The sequence below is a fragment of the Pseudonaja textilis genome, chromosome Z (assembly GCF_049901715.1).
Source record: "Pseudonaja textilis isolate UNSWEBS1 chromosome Z, rPseTex1.2, whole genome shotgun sequence".
Lineage (NCBI taxonomy): Eukaryota > Metazoa > Chordata > Lepidosauria > Squamata > Elapidae > Pseudonaja > Pseudonaja textilis.
In genome coordinates this window covers 129705170-129727470 of record NC_142008.1, presented here as the reverse complement: position 1 = coordinate 129727470, position 22301 = coordinate 129705170, and the positions used below count along the sequence as shown (strand labels likewise).

General features: G+C 41.1%; 2 protein-coding genes across 4 annotated transcripts in view; one reads left to right on the top strand and one right to left on the bottom strand.

Moving 5' to 3' along the window:
* Nucleotides 1–6598: 6598 nt before the first annotated feature.
* ASPHD1 (aspartate beta-hydroxylase domain containing 1) lies at nucleotides 6599–10088 on the bottom strand. The gene is given in 4 exon segments (XM_026712039.2): nucleotides 6599–6819; nucleotides 7916–8029; nucleotides 9218–9750; nucleotides 9752–10088. Coding segments are annotated over 4 exon segments (981 nt in total). The 5' UTR covers nucleotides 9976–10088; the 3' UTR covers nucleotides 6599–6709.
* A 585-nt stretch (nucleotides 10089–10673) lies between these two features.
* Nucleotides 10674–22301, top strand: part of SEZ6L2 (seizure related 6 homolog like 2) — a 36352-nt gene continuing 24724 nt past the window's right edge. The window contains exons 1-6 of one of the 3 annotated variants that reach the window (XM_087918301.1): nucleotides 10674–10793; nucleotides 13026–13183; nucleotides 17958–18176; nucleotides 18539–18856; nucleotides 20357–20490; nucleotides 21556–21748. In XM_087918301.1, coding sequence (XP_087774427.1) covers nucleotides 13108–13183; nucleotides 17958–18176; nucleotides 18539–18856; nucleotides 20357–20490; nucleotides 21556–21748 — 940 coding nt within the window. In that variant the 5' untranslated portion in view covers nucleotides 10674–10793; nucleotides 13026–13107. Of the gene's footprint in view, nucleotides 10794–12858; nucleotides 13184–17957; nucleotides 18177–18538; nucleotides 18857–20356; nucleotides 20491–21555; nucleotides 21749–22301 lie in introns of those variants that run through there. The other 2 variants (XM_026712038.2, XM_087918302.1) reach the window with 2 other exon arrangements.

The following is a 22301-nucleotide window of genomic DNA, read 5'->3' as shown; positions in this document are numbered from 1 at the left end:
CCAAAGTTAAAAAAAACCCAACAACTTAAGAACCAATATAAGAGGTGAACAACAGTGACTCATACTGTGTGGGGATTTAAAACAAAATGTGTCGAGGAATTTGATGAGGGGAAAAGAACGACAAAGACTTTTAAAAGATTGGAAGCCTTATGTGGCGTTTTTGTTGAAAGAAGAAAAAGACTGTCTTATGGGTTTGGGAATCAGAAAGAGGGATAAGAATAAAAGTAAGATGGCAATTTTGTTTTTTCTTCCTTTTTCTCTTTCTTTTTTCACTTTTTATACTTTTATTGTACCTTGACTTACAAGTTCATTTAATGACCATTCGAGGTCACAACGACACTGAAAAAAGTGAGTTATGACCATTTTCACATTTATAACCATTGCAGCATCTCCATGGTCACATGATGAAAATGTGGATGTTGACACAACTGACTCATTTATAACTGTTGCAGTATCTCTGGGTCATGTCATCAAGTTTCGTGGCCTCACAAGCAAAGTCAGTGGGGAAGCCAGATTCACTTAACAACAGTGTTAATGGTACTAATTTAACAGCTGCAGTGACAACTGTGGCAAAAAAAATCATAAAGTAGGAAAAAATTCACTTAACAACAGAAATTTTGGCTCAGTTGTGGCTGTAAGTCAAGGACTACCTGTACTGTAACATTCTAATTAAAAATGCTTTAAAATATACAGGAAAAGTGGATGAAAAACAGCTTGTCTGATTTGAGATGGTGATATTCTGGACAAATAAGCATTACTTATGTTCTTCTCCTCGTATATTACCATAGTAATATCCAATCAGTGATTTCAATAATTTGGAGACCTGGAATACCGCATCCAATTTTGGTCACCATACTGCAAAAAAGATGTTGAGACTTTGGAAAAAGTACAGAGGAGAACAGCAAAGATAATTAAGGGCCTGGAGACAAAAATATATGAAGAACGGTTGCAGGATTTGGGTTGGTTAGTCCAGAGAAAAGAAGGACTAGGGGTGACATGATAGCAGCGTTCCATTATTTGAGGGGCTGCCACAAAGAAGAGGGGGTCAATTTATTTACCACAACACCTATAGGCAAGAAAAGAAACAATGGTTGGAAACTAACCAAGGAGAGAAACAACCTGGAATTAAGGAGTATCTTTCTCACAGTGAGGACAATTAACCAGCGGAACAGCTTGTTGTCAGAAGTTGTAGGTGCTTCATCACTGGAAGTTTTTAAGAAGAGACTGGACCTGTCTGAAATGGTATATGGTCTCCTACTTGAACAGGGGGTTGGACTAGAAGACCTCTAAGATCCCTTCCACTCTATTCTGGATTGATATTTACCTTACTCCCTGCAGCTTTTGATCTCCATCTCATGTGATTTTCTTTTGATTGTTTAATTGCACTTCCTGACATCAGAGTTTAATGCACTTTTTAAATAAACCTGGTTGATGTTCAGTAAAATTGTAGCTAGTGTCTTTAATCTCGTAAAGCACATCACATGAGTATGGTTTTTCCTGGCTTCCAGTGGCGCTTCCGTTGACGACGGCCAGAGACTGCGATCATGCACGGCTCGGGTCTGTGTTTCCCTTGTCGGAATGGTCCCTACAGGACCGTTGTCATCTTTTTAAAAAAGTTTTATTTGGGTTTTCACAAACATACAAGTACAAATCAAATATCTTTTTTTTTTGAGAACAGCATGCTCCCAGATTATCACTTCTCCATACAGACATAAACTCAATTCATTTTATGTATTCTAATCCATATCTTATAATTACTTTCAGAATTTTCTCAATAGTTTTCCCTTTCTTTGCTTTTTATAACCTTGTTATTAATTACCTCATTTCTTTCTAAGTTCAATTATATATCTTTTTCTAATTTTCAATATCTTTCTAATCAATATTTTTATCCTTTTGTTTGTCCTGTTTACAATTTCATATTTTCTTTTCTCATAAAACAAATTTTCCCCTGTAGTTACTAGACTGGAGTGTAACATTGTATCTTTTAATTATTATCCATTCAAATCTTGTTTAAAGTTTAATTTATGCCTTTACTGTTATAACATTCATTTTCTAACCTCTATTTTATAACACATAACTATTATCAACCAAATTCTTGGTACATTACTAAGTTCTTGACAAGAAATGTTTGTATGTTTGTGTGTGTATATGTATGTATATATATATATGTATGTATGCATATGTGTGTGTGTGTGTGTGTGTGTGTGTGTGTCTCCATATATATATGTACAACAATAGTAAATGAAATAATCGTTCTATTCGAGTTCAGCTCAGCCATTAATATTGATAGCAATCTTTTACATTTCTGTTTAAAGCATTTCCATCTTTTAACAAACATTTCATTACCTAATAATACCAGTTGTCATTCACTTTAATCACCTATATTTCATATTTTACTCATTACTGTCTTTAAACAAAAAACAAAACAATGATTAACAGTAGTCAATAAAATTATTCTTATTCAAATTCATCCTGTCAACTGATATTAATTTCATTAAAAATCTTTCATGTTTCTTTTCAATTATACACTTTTTAAAAATCATTGAGAGCCTTATTCTCTTATCCTCTTTGTTTCATTTAATTACTAACAAATATTCCATTACACAACAATGCAAATGTTATCTATCACTTTAATCATCTATCATATTTTCTAACCCTTTTCTATTTAGTATAACTATGCTATCTCATGCACCCTTGCAGAATCCTCTCTTTAAGTTAAATTTTTAACCATTGTCTCTGTGTCTTTTAAATAGGCTTATACCTTTAATTCTTGTACGTTTTTCCTGTTTCTCTATATCTTGTTTCTGTCCTTTTCCTTTCCATCTTCCCCCTCTTCTTCTCCCTCCCCTTTTTGTTCCCTTTTCTATCTGATTTTTCCCTTCTGTGATCCTCTCTTCTGCTTCTTCCTAATGTTACAGTTACTTTTCAAATTACTCTTTTTTTTGGTTATTGCTTCAAAGTTTTTAACTCCCTTTCCCCCCCTTTCCCTTTTTTACCCCGCTTAAAATTGCTTGGTCTTTAAAGATGGCTTCTTCTTTGTCCCGCCCTTCTTGTTCTGCAAGCATTTTTTGTTGTTTTTCATAGTTCAAAATCTCCATTTCTAAAAATTGAAATACGAATCCAAAAGATCCTCTTCCCCCTTGTACTTCTTCTTTTTGTTCTTTAAGTATCATTTTTAGCTCTTCAAGGAGTGGTGCCATTTTAAAGATTTTTAAACAACCTCCTATTGATTTTATTTTGTTTCATTAGGATCCATCATCCAAAATTCCAGGAATCCAATAATCCAAAGCTGTTTCTTGCTTCTTTTCTTACTTTCTCTTTCCAGGGGCTTTATTATCTTATTATCTACAACATATCCTTTACAAGTCTTGTTAAAATTCCACTATCGATTATTTTTACTTCCAGATGATCTCCATTTTTCCAGATTCCAGCCTCTTTTTTCCCCCTCTGCTTTCTTTGTTTTTGAAATTTTTTAAATTTATTGAAGAGTCTTTATCCCTTTCACACTTTATTTTCAGCTAAAAATAGCCTGTTAATGTCAAAGTATTAATTTCTTGTTTAGCTCTCTTCTTAACGTTCAAAGTCAATGTGAGAGAAAAAAAAGTCAATTATTTTTCCTTTCTGTTTCTCTTTTGCCGCTTTAAAGATCTTTTTTAGGTCTCTAGATCTTTTTTAGGTTTTTTAGATCTTTTGTATTAGTCTTTGTGATTCAAGTTCCAGGTATCTTAAACAGAAGTTTTCTCCATACAACATGGTCAGTCAAACTTTCTTCTTTAAACTTCCTCCTGCACAATCTTGTCCAGTTGGGTTCTTCTTTGAGGTAGCCATTTCTGACCACCGCTGCAACTGTCTTTGGGAAAGGGAGTAATGGCCAGCTGAAGAGGAGAGATGCTGCTGTCCTCAACCCCGCTAGCGGTCTCTCCCTTCTTCACCACCTCTATGGGATCGCTTCTGCCCTGAATCCAAGCAGCTCGGGGTGCTCCAGCAGCGAGCACAGATCGAAACCGCGCATGATCGTGGATTTCGGTCCGTCACCGAAGAAGCCCAAACTGGAAGTCCGGGACCGGTATCATTTTGACCCACCTTGGAGGGGTGGGCGAAGAAGGGGAGACCACCAGCTGGGTTGACGGGAGCCGCATCTCCCCTCCCTGGCTAGGTATTACTCCCCTGGAAGACAGGGAGAAACAGCAGTCTAAAATGGCTGCCCCGAAGATGGAAAGCTGCCGGGATTTAAGTTTTGTGCTAGAGCAGTGAAGTGGTGAGAGACGTGCAACCAGATAAAGAACTTGATTTTTTCTTAACAACCCCCGAGAAGTAGAAAGAAAGTGCCCTCGTGTAAGAGTAACACAGCGGCGAACAAGGAAAAAAAAGAGAAAAATACAAGGTAAACAAAACTGGTTTATAAAAAGCTACAATGGAATCAGAAGCTAAACTTTGAATAATATAAACTGGCATTAATTAGGCATTGGATTAAATGCTGGACTTGCCTGGAATTGGTTAATACTAAGAAAATTAATTGTGGAAATGGTTGGAAATTAATGTTTTATATAATTAAAAGAGAAAAGAACTTTAAAAAGTGGAAAGTGATACAAAGCGCCATCTAATGGTCAGAGACTTTTTTTCCCTACAAAATTTTATGGAAATTTACTGGACTTCTAATTGTTATGGAATAAAAGACAAATAAAATAATAAGAACCTCGGATATTTGGGAAAAAGAGAGGAGAAATTTTACCAAGAGGACATACAGATGCAACTTCCTGGGATTGTTGGGTGTTGATAGTGACAAAGAGACAGAAGGATTAACAAAAGAAATAAAGATAAAAGGAGACTTTTGGCAAGGATTGCAATAAAAGATTTTGAATATTAACAATTTATTATAAAAATGGAAGAAATAAGTAAAGATTTTAAGTTGGAGTTACAAATGGTAAAAGGAATGTTCAAAGAAAGAAGGGAATTTATTGGAAATACTGGGAAAGAAAATAATGGTGATGGTTGCAGAACAAAGAAATTCCAGTGAGGTGGAGTCAAAGGAAGAAGAAAGAGGCTCAGACAGACATGGAGAACAAGAGACTTTGCCAAAATATACTAAAGGAATTATAACTATGATATTGATGACAGACTTGACAAATAAAAGAGAAAATGCTCCCAGGATCAAACAAAAGAAGAAAAAAATTATACAAGAAGAAACTTCAAAAAAGAGAACAGGAAAGTGGGTGGGGGGGAGAGAGAGAAGATGGGTGAAATGTTAGAAGGAAAAGAAGGAAGATCAGGGAAATTTAGAAAAGGGAAAGTTGGCTAAAATTAAAATAAACAATAAAGCTGAAAAATTTAGAGATAAGGGTTAGGGATTTTATAAGGGGGATACCACATGGAGAATATATTGGTGTTTAATTTAAAACTGGTAGGGAAATATTTTAGGAATGAGTATATATATGAATATTGACTGTACATAAAATGCGTTGTTTTGAACCCCTTTTTTGGAGGATCAAAATAAGGGAATGGAAATGAATTTTTAAAAAAGATATGATTATTAACGATTATAAGTAAAGTGAAGATAAAATGAGAGATATTAAGAAGTTATTTTATTGGAGGGGATTTATACAGTTGACTATATATACAGTTGATTATTTAATGGATATTAGAATTGTACAATGAGAATATTCTATTATGATTAAAATAGGGGAATGGAAAATACCATGTGGATCCTAAATATATTGGTTTTATCTATATTTTTACTCTTTTTTGTTTGTGTATTATATATCAGCTTAGAGAAAACTAAGGATAACAGTGACGTGTAATGTAAAATAAAACAGATGGTAAGCTGAAAATGGAAATAATAGGAGATAAAGATTTGAATAAAGATTTGATGGATGAAATGATATTGATATTGAATTAATGAATTGAAATATGAAATGTAAACTTATTTAAAGATGAGCGAAATGGATAATGATATGAGTTAATATTATATAAGATTAATGGAAATGAAAGTATGACTATGTACAAGTATTATAACCTGGAAACATGTTTCTCACGTGGAAAGCTGCATAAAATTCAAAAAATAAAAAACTTTTGGGGAAAAAAGAGTATGGTTTCTCCTCTGAGAAAAAAAATACCTGGACAAAAATAATGAATCTAAAGATTTTATTGGAATACAGCTGGCTAGAATTTTTCAAAATTAAATCCCTTGACACAAATGTTGAGCTACAGATATTGTGTAAGAACAATAATTTATCATAGACAGGTGGAAACAGACTATTTTACTTTGGTTAATTTCTTACCCTCCTTCCCAAAATAACCCTGGAAAAATCTATGCTATTAATACAGAATGAGGATTTCATATACTTCATTAAATTTAAGGGTAACTAGTACTACAGTGTAGTCAGCAACATTCCCCACCTGCACAGGCTGAACAGAACAGTGCCATTGGGGGGCAGGGGGGAACCACAAGGAACTAAATAGTGCAAGAAAACCAAACTGTCCCAGATCACAAAAATCTCTAGGATGAGTTTCATGAGAGGGCACAGAATCACCTTGAACAAAAAGACATTTTCGTGGCTTTGCAAATCTCTGTGGCTTTTGCATTATACATTGGGCCTAATTCAGGAAAACAGTGAATCTAGATAAGTATAGGGAGTAGTTGGTTTTTGTGAGGAGCAGCAAGTATTTGTGAAATTGTGTCCATGCCCCCAATACTTCTTAGGTCAAGCATCTATCGACCAGGGGCAAAGATATAATCTAATGCCTGTCGTTCAGGTCCTGCTACGTTGGGATGCCAGAGATCAGCAATAAAAATCACCTGAGGTCCATCGCTGGGGGAACCTGTAACAAAGATGGTTGCAGTTATCATTTCAAGTCCCAATGCAATATATAGACCTCAATTTAATTTCAAATCCTTTTCAACAACCAAAACAGATCTGACCAAAACAAAGTGTTTCTCCCCAATAGCTTGCCAGGTGAAATGAAAGGGGAAAAAATACTTTATGAAGGCATAATTTGCTGTAGCAAACACATGAGATATAAATAGGGTTGGCTAATTTGTGGTTTAGTGTGATACTTGCCAACCATATTTTAGCATGTTGGGCAAATCCAGAAAATTTGCACCATAGCTTAGATTTGTGGTTAATCTGCTTTGTGTACCCAGATAACTCAGCAAAACCTAGTTCAATTAACCCTGGCCCAATGTGTTTTCAAACAATCACCAAAATAACAGAATACCATAAAATGGGTAGGAGGATTTTGGTGCTACCTATTTTATCTTTGAACTTCACCTTTCACTCGCTTCAGCTCTGCCTATCATTGTTCCACAATGCAGCCCTGAGCAGATTATTCCTGCAAGAAAGACCTTTCACCACAAATAAATAAAATATCCCAACCCTCTTTTAGGTGCTTAAAATTGTGCAAAATACATTCTTTTGGGGAAACTTCCCAAAATCCTAGAGATTGGTAGGAAAGCAAATTGTCTAGAGGTGGTCAGATGAATTTAGGGTCGTATCATACTCTGAGATCTTAAAGAGGCCATAACTCACTGGAGAAGTGGGATAAAACAAGGGTCCTCAACCCTCGGTCTATGGACTGGCACTGTGCCGTGGCATGCCAGAAATTGGGCCACAGAAACAAAGCCCTCTCTGTGGGATGCAGGTAGCATTCAAAACCATACCCCCTCTGGTCCACAGAAAACACTCTTTCGACGAAAACGGTGTCCAAAAGGCTGGGGGCCACTGGGATAAGAGACAACCAGTCAACCTGGGTGTAACATTCCTAAAGCTGAGGTGTGCAGGTGAGCACCCTTATTCAGGACAAATTTATACAGTGGGGAACTTCCAAGGAAGCCCTAGTCCCCAACTGCTTTCTGGGAAGAGAGATTTTTGAAGTCAACTCACTTCGATCCTCATGCCTGCTTTCTCTGCTCTCTTACCATTATGGGCTGTGGTGTGCAGGAAGGAATCGTCCACCAGGAGGCAGTATCCTTCAGACCAGCACTGTGGCTCACCACCCACCACCAACTCACAACCGGGTGGCACTTTTAGCCCTAGAAGAAGGATTAATCTGTGAGAGGGAGGCTTAGTGAAGGATGCTTCATACCCCTCCCCCCCCAATACAAAAGAGAGAACAGAAACACGCTGATTTAAAGTACTAATTATGGAAATAACTTCCTATGCTGGGGAAAAAGAGAAGCTGTCATTTGCAAAACCAAGAATGGGGGCCCCATTTGCATATAGATTTTTTTTATCACCCCATGCAGAATTGTGGTCACAACCTGGGGACCTTCTTCTTGCTTCAGCAGAAGGTAAAGTGTCTTGCAAACAAAAGTCATAGGAGGAATATAGAAATTACAGAAGATCATTGTCTACGGATATTCTCAATCAACCAGGTCACGGTTGTCCCAAAGCTGCTTTCTCCAGAAGGCAACTGGACTTACTTGTTTGTTTGGGGTTTTTTGTTCTTTAAAAACATTTAGCTTTTCATCTATGAAACTTCTTCAGTTCTAACAGGTAGAACTGTTCAGTTGCCTTCTGGAAAAAGCATTTTTGGGGCCACAGAAGATAATTGGCGATCAGGAAAAGAAGATCTGCACAACAACAAAAAAAATGGTTTCTGAAAAACCTTGTTCATATCTTCCTGCCTTCACTTGAGATCAAATGCCTGAGATTATATTGTGAGCTCCCGAAAAATTTGAAACTTTCAGAAAACTTTTGATTAGGAGCCACCCAAAGTTGGTTAAAGACCGTGCGTGGGGGCTTATATAAATGTTGTAAATAAAAAGAGGTAAAAAGAGTTTATTTGATGCTCCTTGTGCTACCTACCCATCATACTTGCACTGTGAATCAAAGTGTTGGCCAATGATGCATGTTTCTTATGCCACCTTCCCAGAAGAGGCATCCTACAAAGAATGCCTCTTTGGAAATGCCACTTGTCACCTGCAGATTTTCTAAAACATAAGATTTGTTCTTAGTTTGTGGAGCAGATTCATCTGAAGCAGTGCTGCAGTTCAGAGCAATTATTCCAATCTGCTTGTTTGGCTGCTTCTAAATATAAATAGCATAGTTAATAAAATAGGCTAATAATAATAAACCAAGCTTATAAACAGCTCCTATTTAGGGAACAAAAAAATTCAGTAACTACACAGCATGTATTACACTGAAACGAGATGCTGGCAATACAGGTTCCCCACCAAGTAGATACTGCCCCATTCATTGCTCCTCCAGTGTTTGCTCACCTAAATGACACCGTACCCTGGTGTTCGTTGGTCCATAGGTGCCAGGTATCACAGTTCCGGGCTGCAAGACATTAAAGCAGGCGTTTCCAAAGCAATTGGCGTTGATAAAGGTGCGTAGTGCGCTGAGTGCCCGATACGTCCATGGGCAGCTGCGACAATTCTGTGCTATGCACTCCCCCTGTCGGTAGAGGTAATAACTGTGCCAGCCGGGGTTGGCGTTGACGATCCATCCCCGTGGCACTGGGGCTCCTGGTTCAAAGTCCCTTGCAATGCCCTCAAATTCCCGCAGGATGGCTGGGAAACTGAGTTCAAGAATCTCCACATCGTGACGCTGAGACTCGCGGGGGAAATAGGGGGCCGAAGGCAAGTCGGGGAGGTAGAAAGCGCTGGGCTTCTGGATGGCCATCCGTTCACCCAGCTGGTAATGGGCCTGGTCCCGGATACCTTTGTGCAGCCGGTTCATACCTGACCATGAATAGCGCTTGGCGTAATCTCGCAGGCTGCGATAGAGGCGCTGATTGATAGCATCGCCCCTGAGGAATGCGGCGAGGGCATCCTTCTTCGGTTGGCACACCTTGCGGATGAGTTGCAGGGGCTACCTGTCCTGTCCCCACACGGTAGCAGTACCAGATGAACAAGAGGGCTAGAGAACCTAGCAGAGCTATGGCTGGCTCTGGTCGAGAGTGCCATGTAGAGGGGTCAGGGAGGAGCGGGGAGAAAAGGCCACGGAGACCCCAATTAGCCATGATGCTGGGCATCTTCGGGCAAAGTTAGAGCATCTCATGCAATCCCGCTGGCCTGCCCAGCCATTCTGAATTGCCCAGGCCAATTCATAGGGTGCCCTTTCAACCCTCGTTTTCTATTTCTTCCTGCTCATTTAATATTTCACCCAGCCGCTGCGTGAATCTGTTCTTTAAACGGATGCCTAATTTCTGAGCCGTCTGTCAATCATTTTCACCACTTCTGTCCCGCACACCCTCCCAATTCTTCTCTTCCTCTGTCGCTGTATTCTCTTCTTCCAAACTGCTTCTCATTCTGCCTTATCAATTCTGCCTATCTCCTCTCATCTGCCTCCACTGCTGTAATTTCCCGTCTGCTCAAACTCTGTCCTCACTAGTCACCTTCTCTGCTGGTGTCCTCCATTTATTGCAAGACAAATGACATCTTCCCCAGACAGATGTGTTTCCCCTCCCCACTCCCTTTTTAAAAATCTCTACCTGTTCATTTGTCCATTTCCCAGTCATTCCATCTTCTAATATTCTTGCCTCCTCTGTCTCTCCCCCAAATGCCTTTATCACTCTCTTCCCTGTGTCTTTCTATCTCCTCCTGGCTGAACTCTTCCGTTGCCAATATTGTCAACAGTAATTTCTGTTCATGCACATAGACTACCAGAGGCATCCGGAAAAGATTAGAGCTCCCCCCCGCTGCTCTAATCTGCCATCCCTCCCTTTGACGTCTTCCTCTCCTTCCTCGTATCAGCTGCAAGCCGACGCTTCGCTGCATAAACAGCCACCCCAACCACAGCCCGGAACCCCCTGTATCAACATATGGTCACCCTGAGTGATTGATCTCATCAGTAAGCAATCATTTCTAGGGCTAGGGGGTGGGCGGTAGGATTGAATGATGAATTGTTGAGGGCTACAAAAGGTAAGTTGCCAGCTAGGCCTGCTTTAGGCTAGGGCCCCTCCTCCTCCTCCTCCTCTAACTGCAGCATAGGCTCAGGCACATTGGAGGCAACCCCTGCCTGCAGCGCAGCCATCTTTCCACTCTCCTTCCCACCCACCCCCCCACCCAATGAGCATTTTAGGCTGCAACCGATTGTTGCATTAGTTGCATTTCTAAAATAAGTCCTTAAGCTGCACACCAATGGTTGCTGCTAATTGGAACATTCCTGAGAACCATCCTTAGCATCTTCCTTAGCAGCTCCTGGTACCTATATCCTAGCAACTGCCTGGCAACCACAATGTCTCCTTAGCAACCGTCCTCCCATAGCAACTTTCATAGTAACCTTTGTGAAGGGAGATTAAGTTGAAGCCGCAAAAGAGGGGAGGATCCTTTTTCTGCCACCCCCCCACCCCCGAAGAGTGATCATGTCCCCACCTCTACAATCTCTCCCTCTCTACATCTATCTATCTATCTATCTATCTATCTATCTATCTATCTATCTATCTAATCTCTCTACATCTATCCCTCCCTAATTATTTCAAAAATGCATTTTTCATCTTGATTATTGTGTGCCTGGCTTCTGCAGCCTCAGACATAAAGGCTCAGGAGGGGAGGGGGCTGGTGATGGTTGTGTTGGTGGCGGTTTTTATAGGAGAGTTATAGTGGGGTAGCAAAACCTTGGAGTGCGAGGGATGAAGGAGCCAGCCGAGATGGGAAGTGGGAAGTTGGAGGATAATGTTGGTGCAGAGAGAGGAAGAAACAAGAGCAATTCTAAGATGGATGTTGAGGAAGGCAAGAGAAAAATAAAAAGAATGTGGCACAATATGGGAACATTTTAATAATAAACACAACATTTGTGTGAGATGCTAAATATTGCCTTAAAAATGCTAGGGCCTGTATAAACTAGTAAACTAGGAGGGTATGAAAGTTCACACACACACACACACACACACACACACAAAACAACAACCCAAACCTACACTGAGAAATGTGTAAGCTCAAATAAAATCAGAGATTCTGCCTAGGTGACTGCCTTGAATTTCCTAACTCTTGAATTCCCCCAAAATGGCAACATAAATATTTGATAGTTTCTTGCTGTACTTCTTTCTGTCATGTTTTACTCGTCTCTGCTTCCTTACAAGGAATTGCCAACATATTATTGGTGTATTTTTGTAACAAAATGCATAACTTACTTTCAGAATTCTTGTGGGAAGTGAGGCTACAAATCATTAAACAAGATTTGCAACATCACTAATAAAGTTTGCATCTGTTTTCCTCCACAGAGAATTTATTTCCTGTGGGTCTTGAACAATTTTCCTGTATTATCTAGAAAAGTTGATTCATTTATATATTGGTTTGGCAAATTGGCTTGTTTTTTTTTTAATAGGAACAGACTGTAATATTATGTTCCTCATTTAAAAAAAAACACATTATTTTCCATATTGTGCTTTCAACCTATAGTTATGGGCATCTGCTAGGATGGGGGTGTGGATTTATATTCCCCCATCTCTATAGTTGCAACTGCAAATAACACATTGTGTTTCATTGTCAAGGACAGAAGGGGAATGGGGGAGAGAGAGAGACTTGCTTTGCCAAAACACTGAAGGTTTTACATTTTAGAAAAAGAACTGTCCATGATATCCTTCTATTTTTATTCAAGTTTTTCCTGGTTTGGTAACATAAAGGAAGGAACAGGGGAGATGGCGATGGCAATATATCTATAGGTGACTTTCCAGGCGGGCACGTAGGTGGTGGTGGAGAAAGAAGGATCCGATGCCTTTTTTTACGCAAAGAAATTCATTTTGACCTCCCCGTTTCTCCATTCAGTTGGGTGAATATAAGACATGAGAGAAAAAGAGGGGTTCTGGGTGAAAGAGGCTTGACACACCAAGCCTGCTCTCAAAAATAATTTCACCGAAAGGAAGCAGTCCCCTGCATTTCTCCTTCTCTAAGTGAAAAAGGGAAGAGGAGGTCCAGATAACACAGTTAATCAGTTATGCAGCAAGCAGGAGCAGACTGCAGGAAAGGCACATTTCCAAAACACAAATAGAAAAAGCCTAGGTTGCTTTGGAAAGGCAAAAGAGAAAAATCCTACAGAACTAGCCCTTGCAAAGAAGCTACTGCATTTTCATTTGCTAAGCAGACTCCTAGCTCCACGGCTCCCTTGCCTGGCAGGAGAAGGAAATAGCCAGACTAGGTATTCTGCAGGTCTGAAGAAATCCAAAATGCGCTGTTTGGAAAAAGCAGGACTCAACATGCCTCTTCTGCTGCTGTTACTTTGCTCCCTGTCTCTTCTACAAGGTAAGCGGGAAGCTTCTCAGCACAAGAGCTGGGGAGGGGGCGAGCCGGCAATCCAAACGGAAGGGGCTTATTTCAATTTAACCATCTTTTGTATTAAAGAAAAGGGGGGTTGAAAATCCATCTTCATCACTACCAGCTCTTCCCCACTCGCCCTTCCCCAGCGCAAATGGCAGTGGGCATGTTGTAAAGATGGTGTTGTAGGCAAGGGGAGCCTATTTGAAAATACATCTTGACATGGACCAAAAGAAAAAAAAGGATTTGTTTTCATTGTTTAGGGATGCACACATTTTTAGACAACTGTGGGGAAATGATAGGTGGAAGGGGATAAAAGAAGGGAGTTGTTATTTGATGGTCTGTGATATCTCCTAAGGTGAAAATTGTGGAGGGGGGAAAGAGTGGGGGGTTGTAGTAAGCAGAACCTAGAAATCTGATGAAGATCATAGTGAATAGCATGGAAGATATAATTTGGGGTGCTCTGGAAAATGGACAGGAATTCTATTTAAAAAGCTGTAAAACCTGCTAGGGAGAGAGATCTGGAATCATCTTCACTTTACCTTATCCTATATCTTTGAGGCATTATAAAGGGTGGCAGTGATTTTAAGGGAAGTGATTATTATAAAGGGAGGGTTGTCAGAAGGTTGCAAGTGAGGCAGAAATTTGAGGCTGACCCTTGATGGGAAGTCACAGATATGACTGAAGATTTGATAGTTAGGTTTGAAAGCTGATCTGAATTTTTGAACACAAGGGCCCGAGAAACCGAGTGGAATGAGATGTGAATAAATTGAACTAGGCAAAGACCAATCTTCCCCCACTGAGGAAAAAAAAAATCCCTGGGGTTTTGCATGTAATGCTGCCAAGAAAAACAAATTCAATATTCATGCATTGCTAAACTGAAAAAGCAGAGTTCAGGTCAAAACGAGGGTGCCCCAATAAAGGATCACTCAGAGGGATAGCAAGTATAATTGGCAAAGACTTAAAGAGCCGGGGGGCGGGGGAGCATTATGAAATCATGCAAAAGGGTGAGCTGTTAGGCAACGCATTTCCTAAACAGGAGGTTGGCACTCCTGTAGCTCTGCAAATTCAGTGAAGGATAAGAAGTTCAAATTTGCTGGATAGATTAAGGTGAACCCTGATGCAACAGGGAGTCACCCTGGCAGACCATTCATAAGGATGGGGATAGAGAAGAAGGTCTCAGAAGCTGGAGTTTTGTGGGGCACAAAGATGTGGGGAGGAGGAGAGGAAGAAGCAGTTAGGCCCAGGAAACCAAGAAGGAGGTGCAGGAAGTTAGCACTCCACCATTAAACCATCTTTCCAAACAGCCTCCATGTTTCCAGTGTCTTTTTCCCCACTTGAAACCGAACCCAGAAGGATATTTCTTCCAAAAGAGGGATAGGGATGTCATTCTTGAGGCCAAAAGAGGCGTATATTTTCCAGTTAGATGTGAGGACACAAGGTTTTTTTTCTGGACTGCAGTTAAGAGTGTATTCTTCACTACCATCAACATCACCCTTGTTGACTTGGGATGGGAGAGGTTGAGATACAGCACCCGGGATTTGCTGAACATGGGAAATGAAATCCCAGCAAGATGTCGTCTCACAGAACTTTCTATTAGAAGCTTTGCCCTCTCCAGTGGCATCACCACTGGGTTTTGACCAGTTGAGCAAACAAAGGTGTGGAAACCCCTTTCCCATCGGAACCAGCAAGTCTGGTCTCTCCACTCCTCAGAGCACCAGCCATTTGACTGAGGGAATAGCAAATGCACAGGGCACCCAAGCCTGTGAGGCAGCTGGCCTTCTTAATAGAGGGAGCTCAGAGCAATTAATGGTTTGTCAGAAGCTGCCCAGATCCCACATGCTGGCAGTTGCCTCCAGCGGCTACAGCTGTCAGTCCTGAACTTGTCATATTCAGGCAACAAAAGTGATGTGCGGCACTCATCATTTGAGGCCTTTTAGGTCTCTGATCAGATCTGCAGACTTCTCTGCTCTTCCAAGCAGGAATGGCCTCTTCAAGTTGCCTATTACCCTTCCAGCAGCAGCCTACCTCCTAGCCATAAGCTTTGCTAACCACCTTGTTCCCTTCTATTTATTCAGCATCAAGCAAAGTTTAATGTATAAATGTGACGCTAAATGACGCAGCTTTCTGCAGCAAGAAAGAAGGGAGGCAGCATTCAGAAGATCACTATTACACACGTAGTCTCCAGTGGGTATCTGAGCTACCTGATTTCCCTTCAAGACACAGCTACAAATTATTTGCCCCTTTTCACAAGGGAGCTATCCAGTTTGCTGAGAAGACCACACAATTTTAGACAAATCATTCCAACTTAATTCACTTTAATCTCCAGTTCTTTTATATTGCCTGAGTCTTAACAAACCATTTCTATTTTGTACTCTTTCACCATCTAATTACTTATTAAACTGGCGTGGATAAAGAAGAATTTTTCTATCTCCCTCTCTTTAAATAATAAGTTAGCAAATGAATTTGTCTTTTTTATGATCATGGAATAGCTTAAGTTGCTTCTTGAGGACAACGTGCAGATCACTTTGAATTATGAGGATATACCCACTAATTATATATGTGTGAAATTATATTTTATATTTTTTATTATCCCCAATTATAATTAATAAAAATGTGATTAAACTACAATTCAAAGTACTGTACTCTGGGAAGTCGACATTTTCAAACGGCATTTAAGTTTGTAAATGTTACTGTTTATTTCAATTAATTTGGCCAAAGAAACATGCAAAATAAGATAAGATGATGATGGCGAAAGTATATGCCACATTTTTAGGGATAGTATCCCATGTTCAGGATTTTAACTTAGAAAATTTGAGTTTGTAGAATTGTTTCTGATTCTTACTTCTATGTCAACTATTTGCCTGGGAAAACAGATTATATCTATTTGGAAAAAGAAATTCTCCTGTTGTAATGCAAGGAGTGCTTTCGATTCAGTTTATAAATTCTGTCTTGAAAGAACCTTGCCCTCTAAAACCTTTCCCAATGTTAGCCATTTTAAGAAGTGTGGACTTCAATTCCCAGAATACTTCAGCCAGCATGGGGGGGGTGGGGGATGCTGCAGGGGACATATATTCTAAAATAACAGTGAAAGTGTTCATAGTGCAAAACGGAAGGCCTGAATGTGGTTAGAAGAACTAGCCTAGCCAGTGATCAGTATACAAACACTGCATCGTTTTCCTGTATAATTTCATCTTTAAAAAATATACAAAATAAGCCAAGAAGACCCAGAGGACATTTAGGAGCTGCTGCAAGACACATAGCATTATAAAGTAGTCCTTGACTTATAACCACAATTGGAATTTTTGTCACAAGCAATCAGGTTGTTAAGTGAGTCATGCCCAGTTTTATGACCTTTGTTGCTATGGTTGTTAAGCAAATAACCTAACTGTTAAATGAACCACATAGTCATTAAATGAATTTGGCTTCCCTTGTTAACTTTGCTTGTCAGAAGCCAGTTGGGAAGGTCACCCTTTGAAAATACATGTTGGTTGCCAAGCGCCCAAAATCATTATCCTGTGACAACAGGGATGCTTAAGTGTGAGGACCAGCTGTCACTTTTTTCAGCTGTCACAATTTTGAATGGTCACTAAATGAATGACAAGTCAAGACTGTCTATAAATGGTTAGTCTAAAACAGGGGTCCCCAAACTTGGCAACTTTAAGACTTGTGGACTTCAACTCCCAGAATTCCTCAGCCAGGGAATTGAAGTCCACAAGTCTTAAAGTTGCCGAGGTTGGTCTAAAACCATAGGACGGTGGCAACTCTTTTATTGAAAGCTCCTCTTTTTCTAGTAATGTGCTGTTCAAAGAAGATGCGGCTATTGCCGCATCTCCATGATCACAAGATCAAAATTCAGACACTCTGCAAACTGGATGATATTTACAATGGTCGCAGTGTCCCGGGGTCACATGATTTGCTTTTGCGACCTTCTGACAAGCAAAGTCAATGGGGAGGCCAGATTCACTTAGCAGCCGTGTTACTAACTTAAAAACTGCAGTGATTCACTTAACAACTGTGGCAAGAAAAATCATAAAATGGGACAAAATTCACTTAACAACTATCTTGCTTAATTATGGAAATTTTGTGCTCAATTGTGGTTGTAAGTCAAGGACTAACTGCAGTTGTGCAGAATTGGACCGATGTGTAAGAAAGGCAGGCCAAGATTGCAGGCCTGAATGGACATTAAACTGTAAAGCACAAATAAACAACCAACATGTAGGCCTTTCTGTTGCTATAGAAACTCCTTAAGTGATTTGTTTGCCTCTCTTTCTCTCTCTCTCTCTCTCTCTCCACCCCCCCTCCAACCTATCTCACAAAGCAAAAATTTGTACAGAAAAATTAGGACTGCCATATCTAGGCCACAAAAAAACTACAACATTGAGTGAAGAGCTGTTGTCTTGGCTGCATATGTAATATACATAGTATAGTTAATGTATTTAAATCACATAAATGTTAAAAGTTTATGATCTTATTGGGCTGCGTTAGTAGCTGCCCAAGACTACATGCAGCCCATAGACCGTGGTCACAGAAGGTCACACAGATTCTTAGATTTCTGTAGCTCTTTGCTACCATCTGTGGCGGTCTGGAATATTGCAGCCCAGAAAGGCCAGTCCCAGAAAAAACGGTGGGAAGCTGTGCAGCCTTGCTAAATCTAGAAAATTTACAATTTGTAGTGGCATCTTATTCTCTGTGGACTTTATGAGGCCAATGTGAGAAGAATGTGGAAGACAGGCCACAGTTAACCCTTTGTCTCCTGCAGGCCTACCTCTCTGGGAAAATGAGGAGGCCACCCCCTCCCCGCTGTTGGAGGGCCTCTCCTCAGAGGCCATGGAGGCACCCAAGGAGGAGGAAATGCCGGTCTTGGCGGAGGTGCGGGGATCCTCACCCCCAAGTCCCGAAGGCCTCTCTGAATTGCTGCAGGGGACATTGCTGAAAAAGGAGTTTCCCCGGGGCGAGGTGGTGGAAGAGCCAATTCCTGGTGAGAAAAGGCAAAGAATTTGAGGAAGGGGGAGGCCTCTGCCTGGGAAGGGACTAGAAGATGTCGAGAAAAGGGTGGCTTTGGTTGAAGAAAAACGGAGGGTCAGGGGTAATTCTTGGAGCGGGGTTGTGGGCCTATTATAAGGGGAAACACCACTGTGAATCATAAAATCTGGCACCGTACTTTTAAAAAATGGGATAATGGATAGTTCCATAATTGCACAATTGTTTTTTTTTTCTGCCAGAGAAACAGCAGAGAGGACATTTTGGTGGGGAGGAATATGAGAGGGTTGCAGTGTTTTCCCTCCTGTGTTCTGACTTCCCTGCACCCTTTCTTTTTAACTGTCTTCCCCTTCGTCTTAGGAGGACAGTCTTCCACTCTGCCCCCATTCCATCCGCCCATCCAGCGTCTAGATGATGGGATGGTCCTTGAGACCTCCGAAGCCACAGCCACTGGCCCCTCCCCATTGACCACTGCTGCCCCTCCCACTGGCTTCCTACTCACCACCCCTCCAGCACCAACAGCGGCCGCTCCGCCCCGATTGCCCCCTCCACCCGAGGTTGGTTCTGCCAAGCACCCTATCTCAGCCACCACCACCACCACCTTCATCCCCGAAGGTGACGAAGAGACGACGACCACCCTAATTACTACGACGACTATCACAACTGTTCACACTCCTGGTAAGCAATATGAGTGAGATGCAAAGGTTTTAGACATGGGCATAATCCTTCCCCAACCTGAGGTTCTCCCTTTACTTACACCAGCTCCTGCCTACCTAGCAGTTCAAAAGCATGAAAATGTGAGTAGATAAAAAGGTACCACTTCACTGGGAAGGTAACAGCATTTCATGTGCCTCTGCCTATAGTCAAATGACCACATGACCACTGAAGTGTCTTCAGACAACGCTAATGTCAAGGTTCATCCCCAACAATGAGAATTCAGAGGCAGGCATATTTCTCAAAAAACATTTTATTGTGACATATCAAATTGGCACAGACTTTGTGATGACCCAGGGTAGGATACAAAATAAACACAGTCACAAAAAACAGGTGAAGCCCCTTTTATTCCTTCATTTTGCTTCCAAGCTCCAAATATCCTTGACTGGAGACAAAAAAATTCCCACACAAGCAGTTATAAAAAGGAGGAAATGCCGTTTAAATTATAAAGAAACAACACAAACCAGGCAAGATAAGGGCTTGAAGACATCCACAGATATCAGAACACACACTGGGAAGGACGCCAAACTCAGAGAGGAACAATAAACTAGAGATATTTCCACAGTTTGTTTCCAGCGCTCGTCCGTATGCATACCTATCCTCTTATCCGGTTGTCACAGCTGCAGCCCATGAAGAGGCCCTCTCTTCCCCAGTAGATCACGCCTCTCCCTTATCCTCTCCTCCCTGCGTGCCCTAGAATGGAGAGGGGATGGGCCTGGGCCCTCCTCTGACTGCCCAACTGGCCTCTGCCCTTTCCCAGCCTCCTCCACAACCTCCGGAGAATGCAGAGGCAGGCATATTTCTCAAAAAACAGTGATAGTGATACACTATCACTCCCTGTTGGCTGTTCCTCCTCTCCCTCAGTCTCCACCAGAGGCATGACAGACTTGGTGGAAAACCAGCTCTTAGTTCCCGCTGGTTTACACCCAAAGTAAAACTTGGTCACTTCCCCCGCCCCCAGAGTCTCCAGTCACATGGTGCAATCAATATATAGTCCCGTTGCTAGGGGGCTTTAGTCTCCACCTTTCGAACACCTGCACGTACGTCCTTGATTCCCAGGGGAAAGATTTTATTTTAGCTACAACACTACAAGTATCTCTACACACGCACCCCTTCCTGGTCCCTTAGCTCCAGGCTGTGTCAACTCTGAAGCAATGTGAAAAGAAACCCCCTTAGAGGAAAGCCACAGAAAAGAAAATGGCCACAGTTAGGTCAGCTTCAGGGTTGACAGCTGTCTCCCTTGGCTAAGAAATGGAGATGAGCACCACCCCCTAGACTCAGACACGGCTGGGCATCAGGAAACTATTACCTTTACCTTTATCATTCCCCAGCCCAAACAGTTTGGATGACCTATGTGGAGTCACCAAATAGTGGTAGGCTGAATTTGGTTGAAAAAAATACAGACCATCTGGGACTCAACTGACTTCAGTCTCTTTTGTCTCCTTTCCTGCCTCTTTCTCCAAGTCCTTTGCAACAACAACATCACTGACATAGAAGGCTACGTTGAATCTCCCGATTATGCTGGCACTACCTTTTACGGAGGCCTGGATTGTACTTACACGATTTCAGTGTATATGGGCTACGGGATAGAAGTACAGGTAAGGTGATACGAATTGGTCAACACTGAAGAAATTAAAACAATGGCATGCCTGACATTGGGAAATGTATGCAACGAAATTTCCTTTTAATGTATGCCGATTCGTGTCCATTCGAAATAAAGTTATTCTAAGCTTAAAATGTCATGTGGATTAATCTTTTTTTTTTTCCCAAAGTGTTTGGAAGTTGACAAAGAATCAGTAACAGGTAGTCCTTGTTTTACAACCGTTTGACAGTGACCGTTCAAAGTTACAAAGGCAGTGAAAAAAAGTGACTTAAAAATGGTCCTTGCACTTAGGACCATTGCAGCATCCCCATGGTCACATGACCATAATTTGGGTGCTTAGAAACCCAAATGTATTCACAACTATTATAGTGTCCTGAGGTCATAGTAATTGCCATTTGCAAGCTTCCCAGGTGGCCTCTGACAAGCAGAGTCAACGGGGAAGCTAGATTTGCTTAGCAACCACAGGCAGTGCTTCACTTAACAACCATAGCAAAAAAAATCATAAAACCGAGTGTGGCTCACTTAACAACCACCTTGAAATTCTGGCCCCAATTGTGATTGTAAGTCGAGGACTACCTGTATGCTTTAGTGGTGTTTGGTATGCTTTGAAAGCAGAAGCATAGCACTTCCCTGCTGTTTGGGAAAGCTGCCTGCTTCAGGCTTCTTTCCCGGGCTATTAAAAAAAGATGCCGCTGCTTTCAGAGTTGCATTCATTTTAGGGAATTGATTCATTAAAAGCAGCAGCATCTTTTTTTCCAGGCTTCCATCAAAGCTTAAAGGCTTAAAGCTGCCTTAAGAAACACCAAAGTGGTATTGTGGATGTTCAAGAACCAAAGGACTTTGGAAACATTTCTAAAGCATGTCCAGCCATGTCCATTAGATGAATGTTGGTCTCAAATCCTGTTTTGCAGATTGGCTTCTCCTTGCCCCAATAGTTTTCCTGATAATATTTGCTCTTCACTTTAGATTCTTGAACGACATTAAAAATGCATGAAGCTTAAAAAGGTGTGGCCGTCTTCTTAACCTTCTCCCTCCCTTTGTCAACTTCCATGACTTCCAGGTGCAGAATCTGAACTTGTCCAAGGAGGATTCACTGACAGTGGAAGGCCTGGGAGGGGAGAAGCCTGTTGTCTTGGCCAATGAGTCATTGATGGTTGAGGGGCAAGTGATCCGTAGCCCAACCAATCAGGTCCTGATTCATTTCCAGAGCTACCACACCACCACCCCTGGTGTCTTCAGATTCCATTACCAGGGTAAGGCATGAATACCTCCTCATTCCACCTTCTTTTAAAGGACTTTCCATGCTTAGTCCTCTTCAAGTGGTTGAAATTCCTACTCAAAGCCTTCCAGGCTGATTATGGGTGCCTAGACTGCATATTATGGGAAGCATATCCCAAAGGTGCTTTTTCAAGAGACAACTGGACTTTCTTTGTTTTTCCATGAAGATGTTTCACTTCTGTCCAAGAAGCTTCTTCAGTTCTGTCCTCAGACATCAGAACTGAAGAACCTTCTTGGATGAGAAGCAAACTGTCTTCTTCAAAGAAAGAAAAAAAACCAGAAAGTCCAGTTCCCTCTTGAAAAAGCACCTTTGGGACAACCATGACTTGGATGACTGAGAATCTCCATAGACGTATAAGAAGTGTAGTTCCATATCTAGATAGGATAAGGAGGAATTTCTCATCCCTTTGAACAGTGGGAGATTTTCCCAATACCTGAGGACCAAAAAACAATGAGACAGAGGATTATAATTATTTTTTCTGGCTTGTGCTGAGGGTTTAGGCTATTCTAGCACCTGTGTCACAAAGC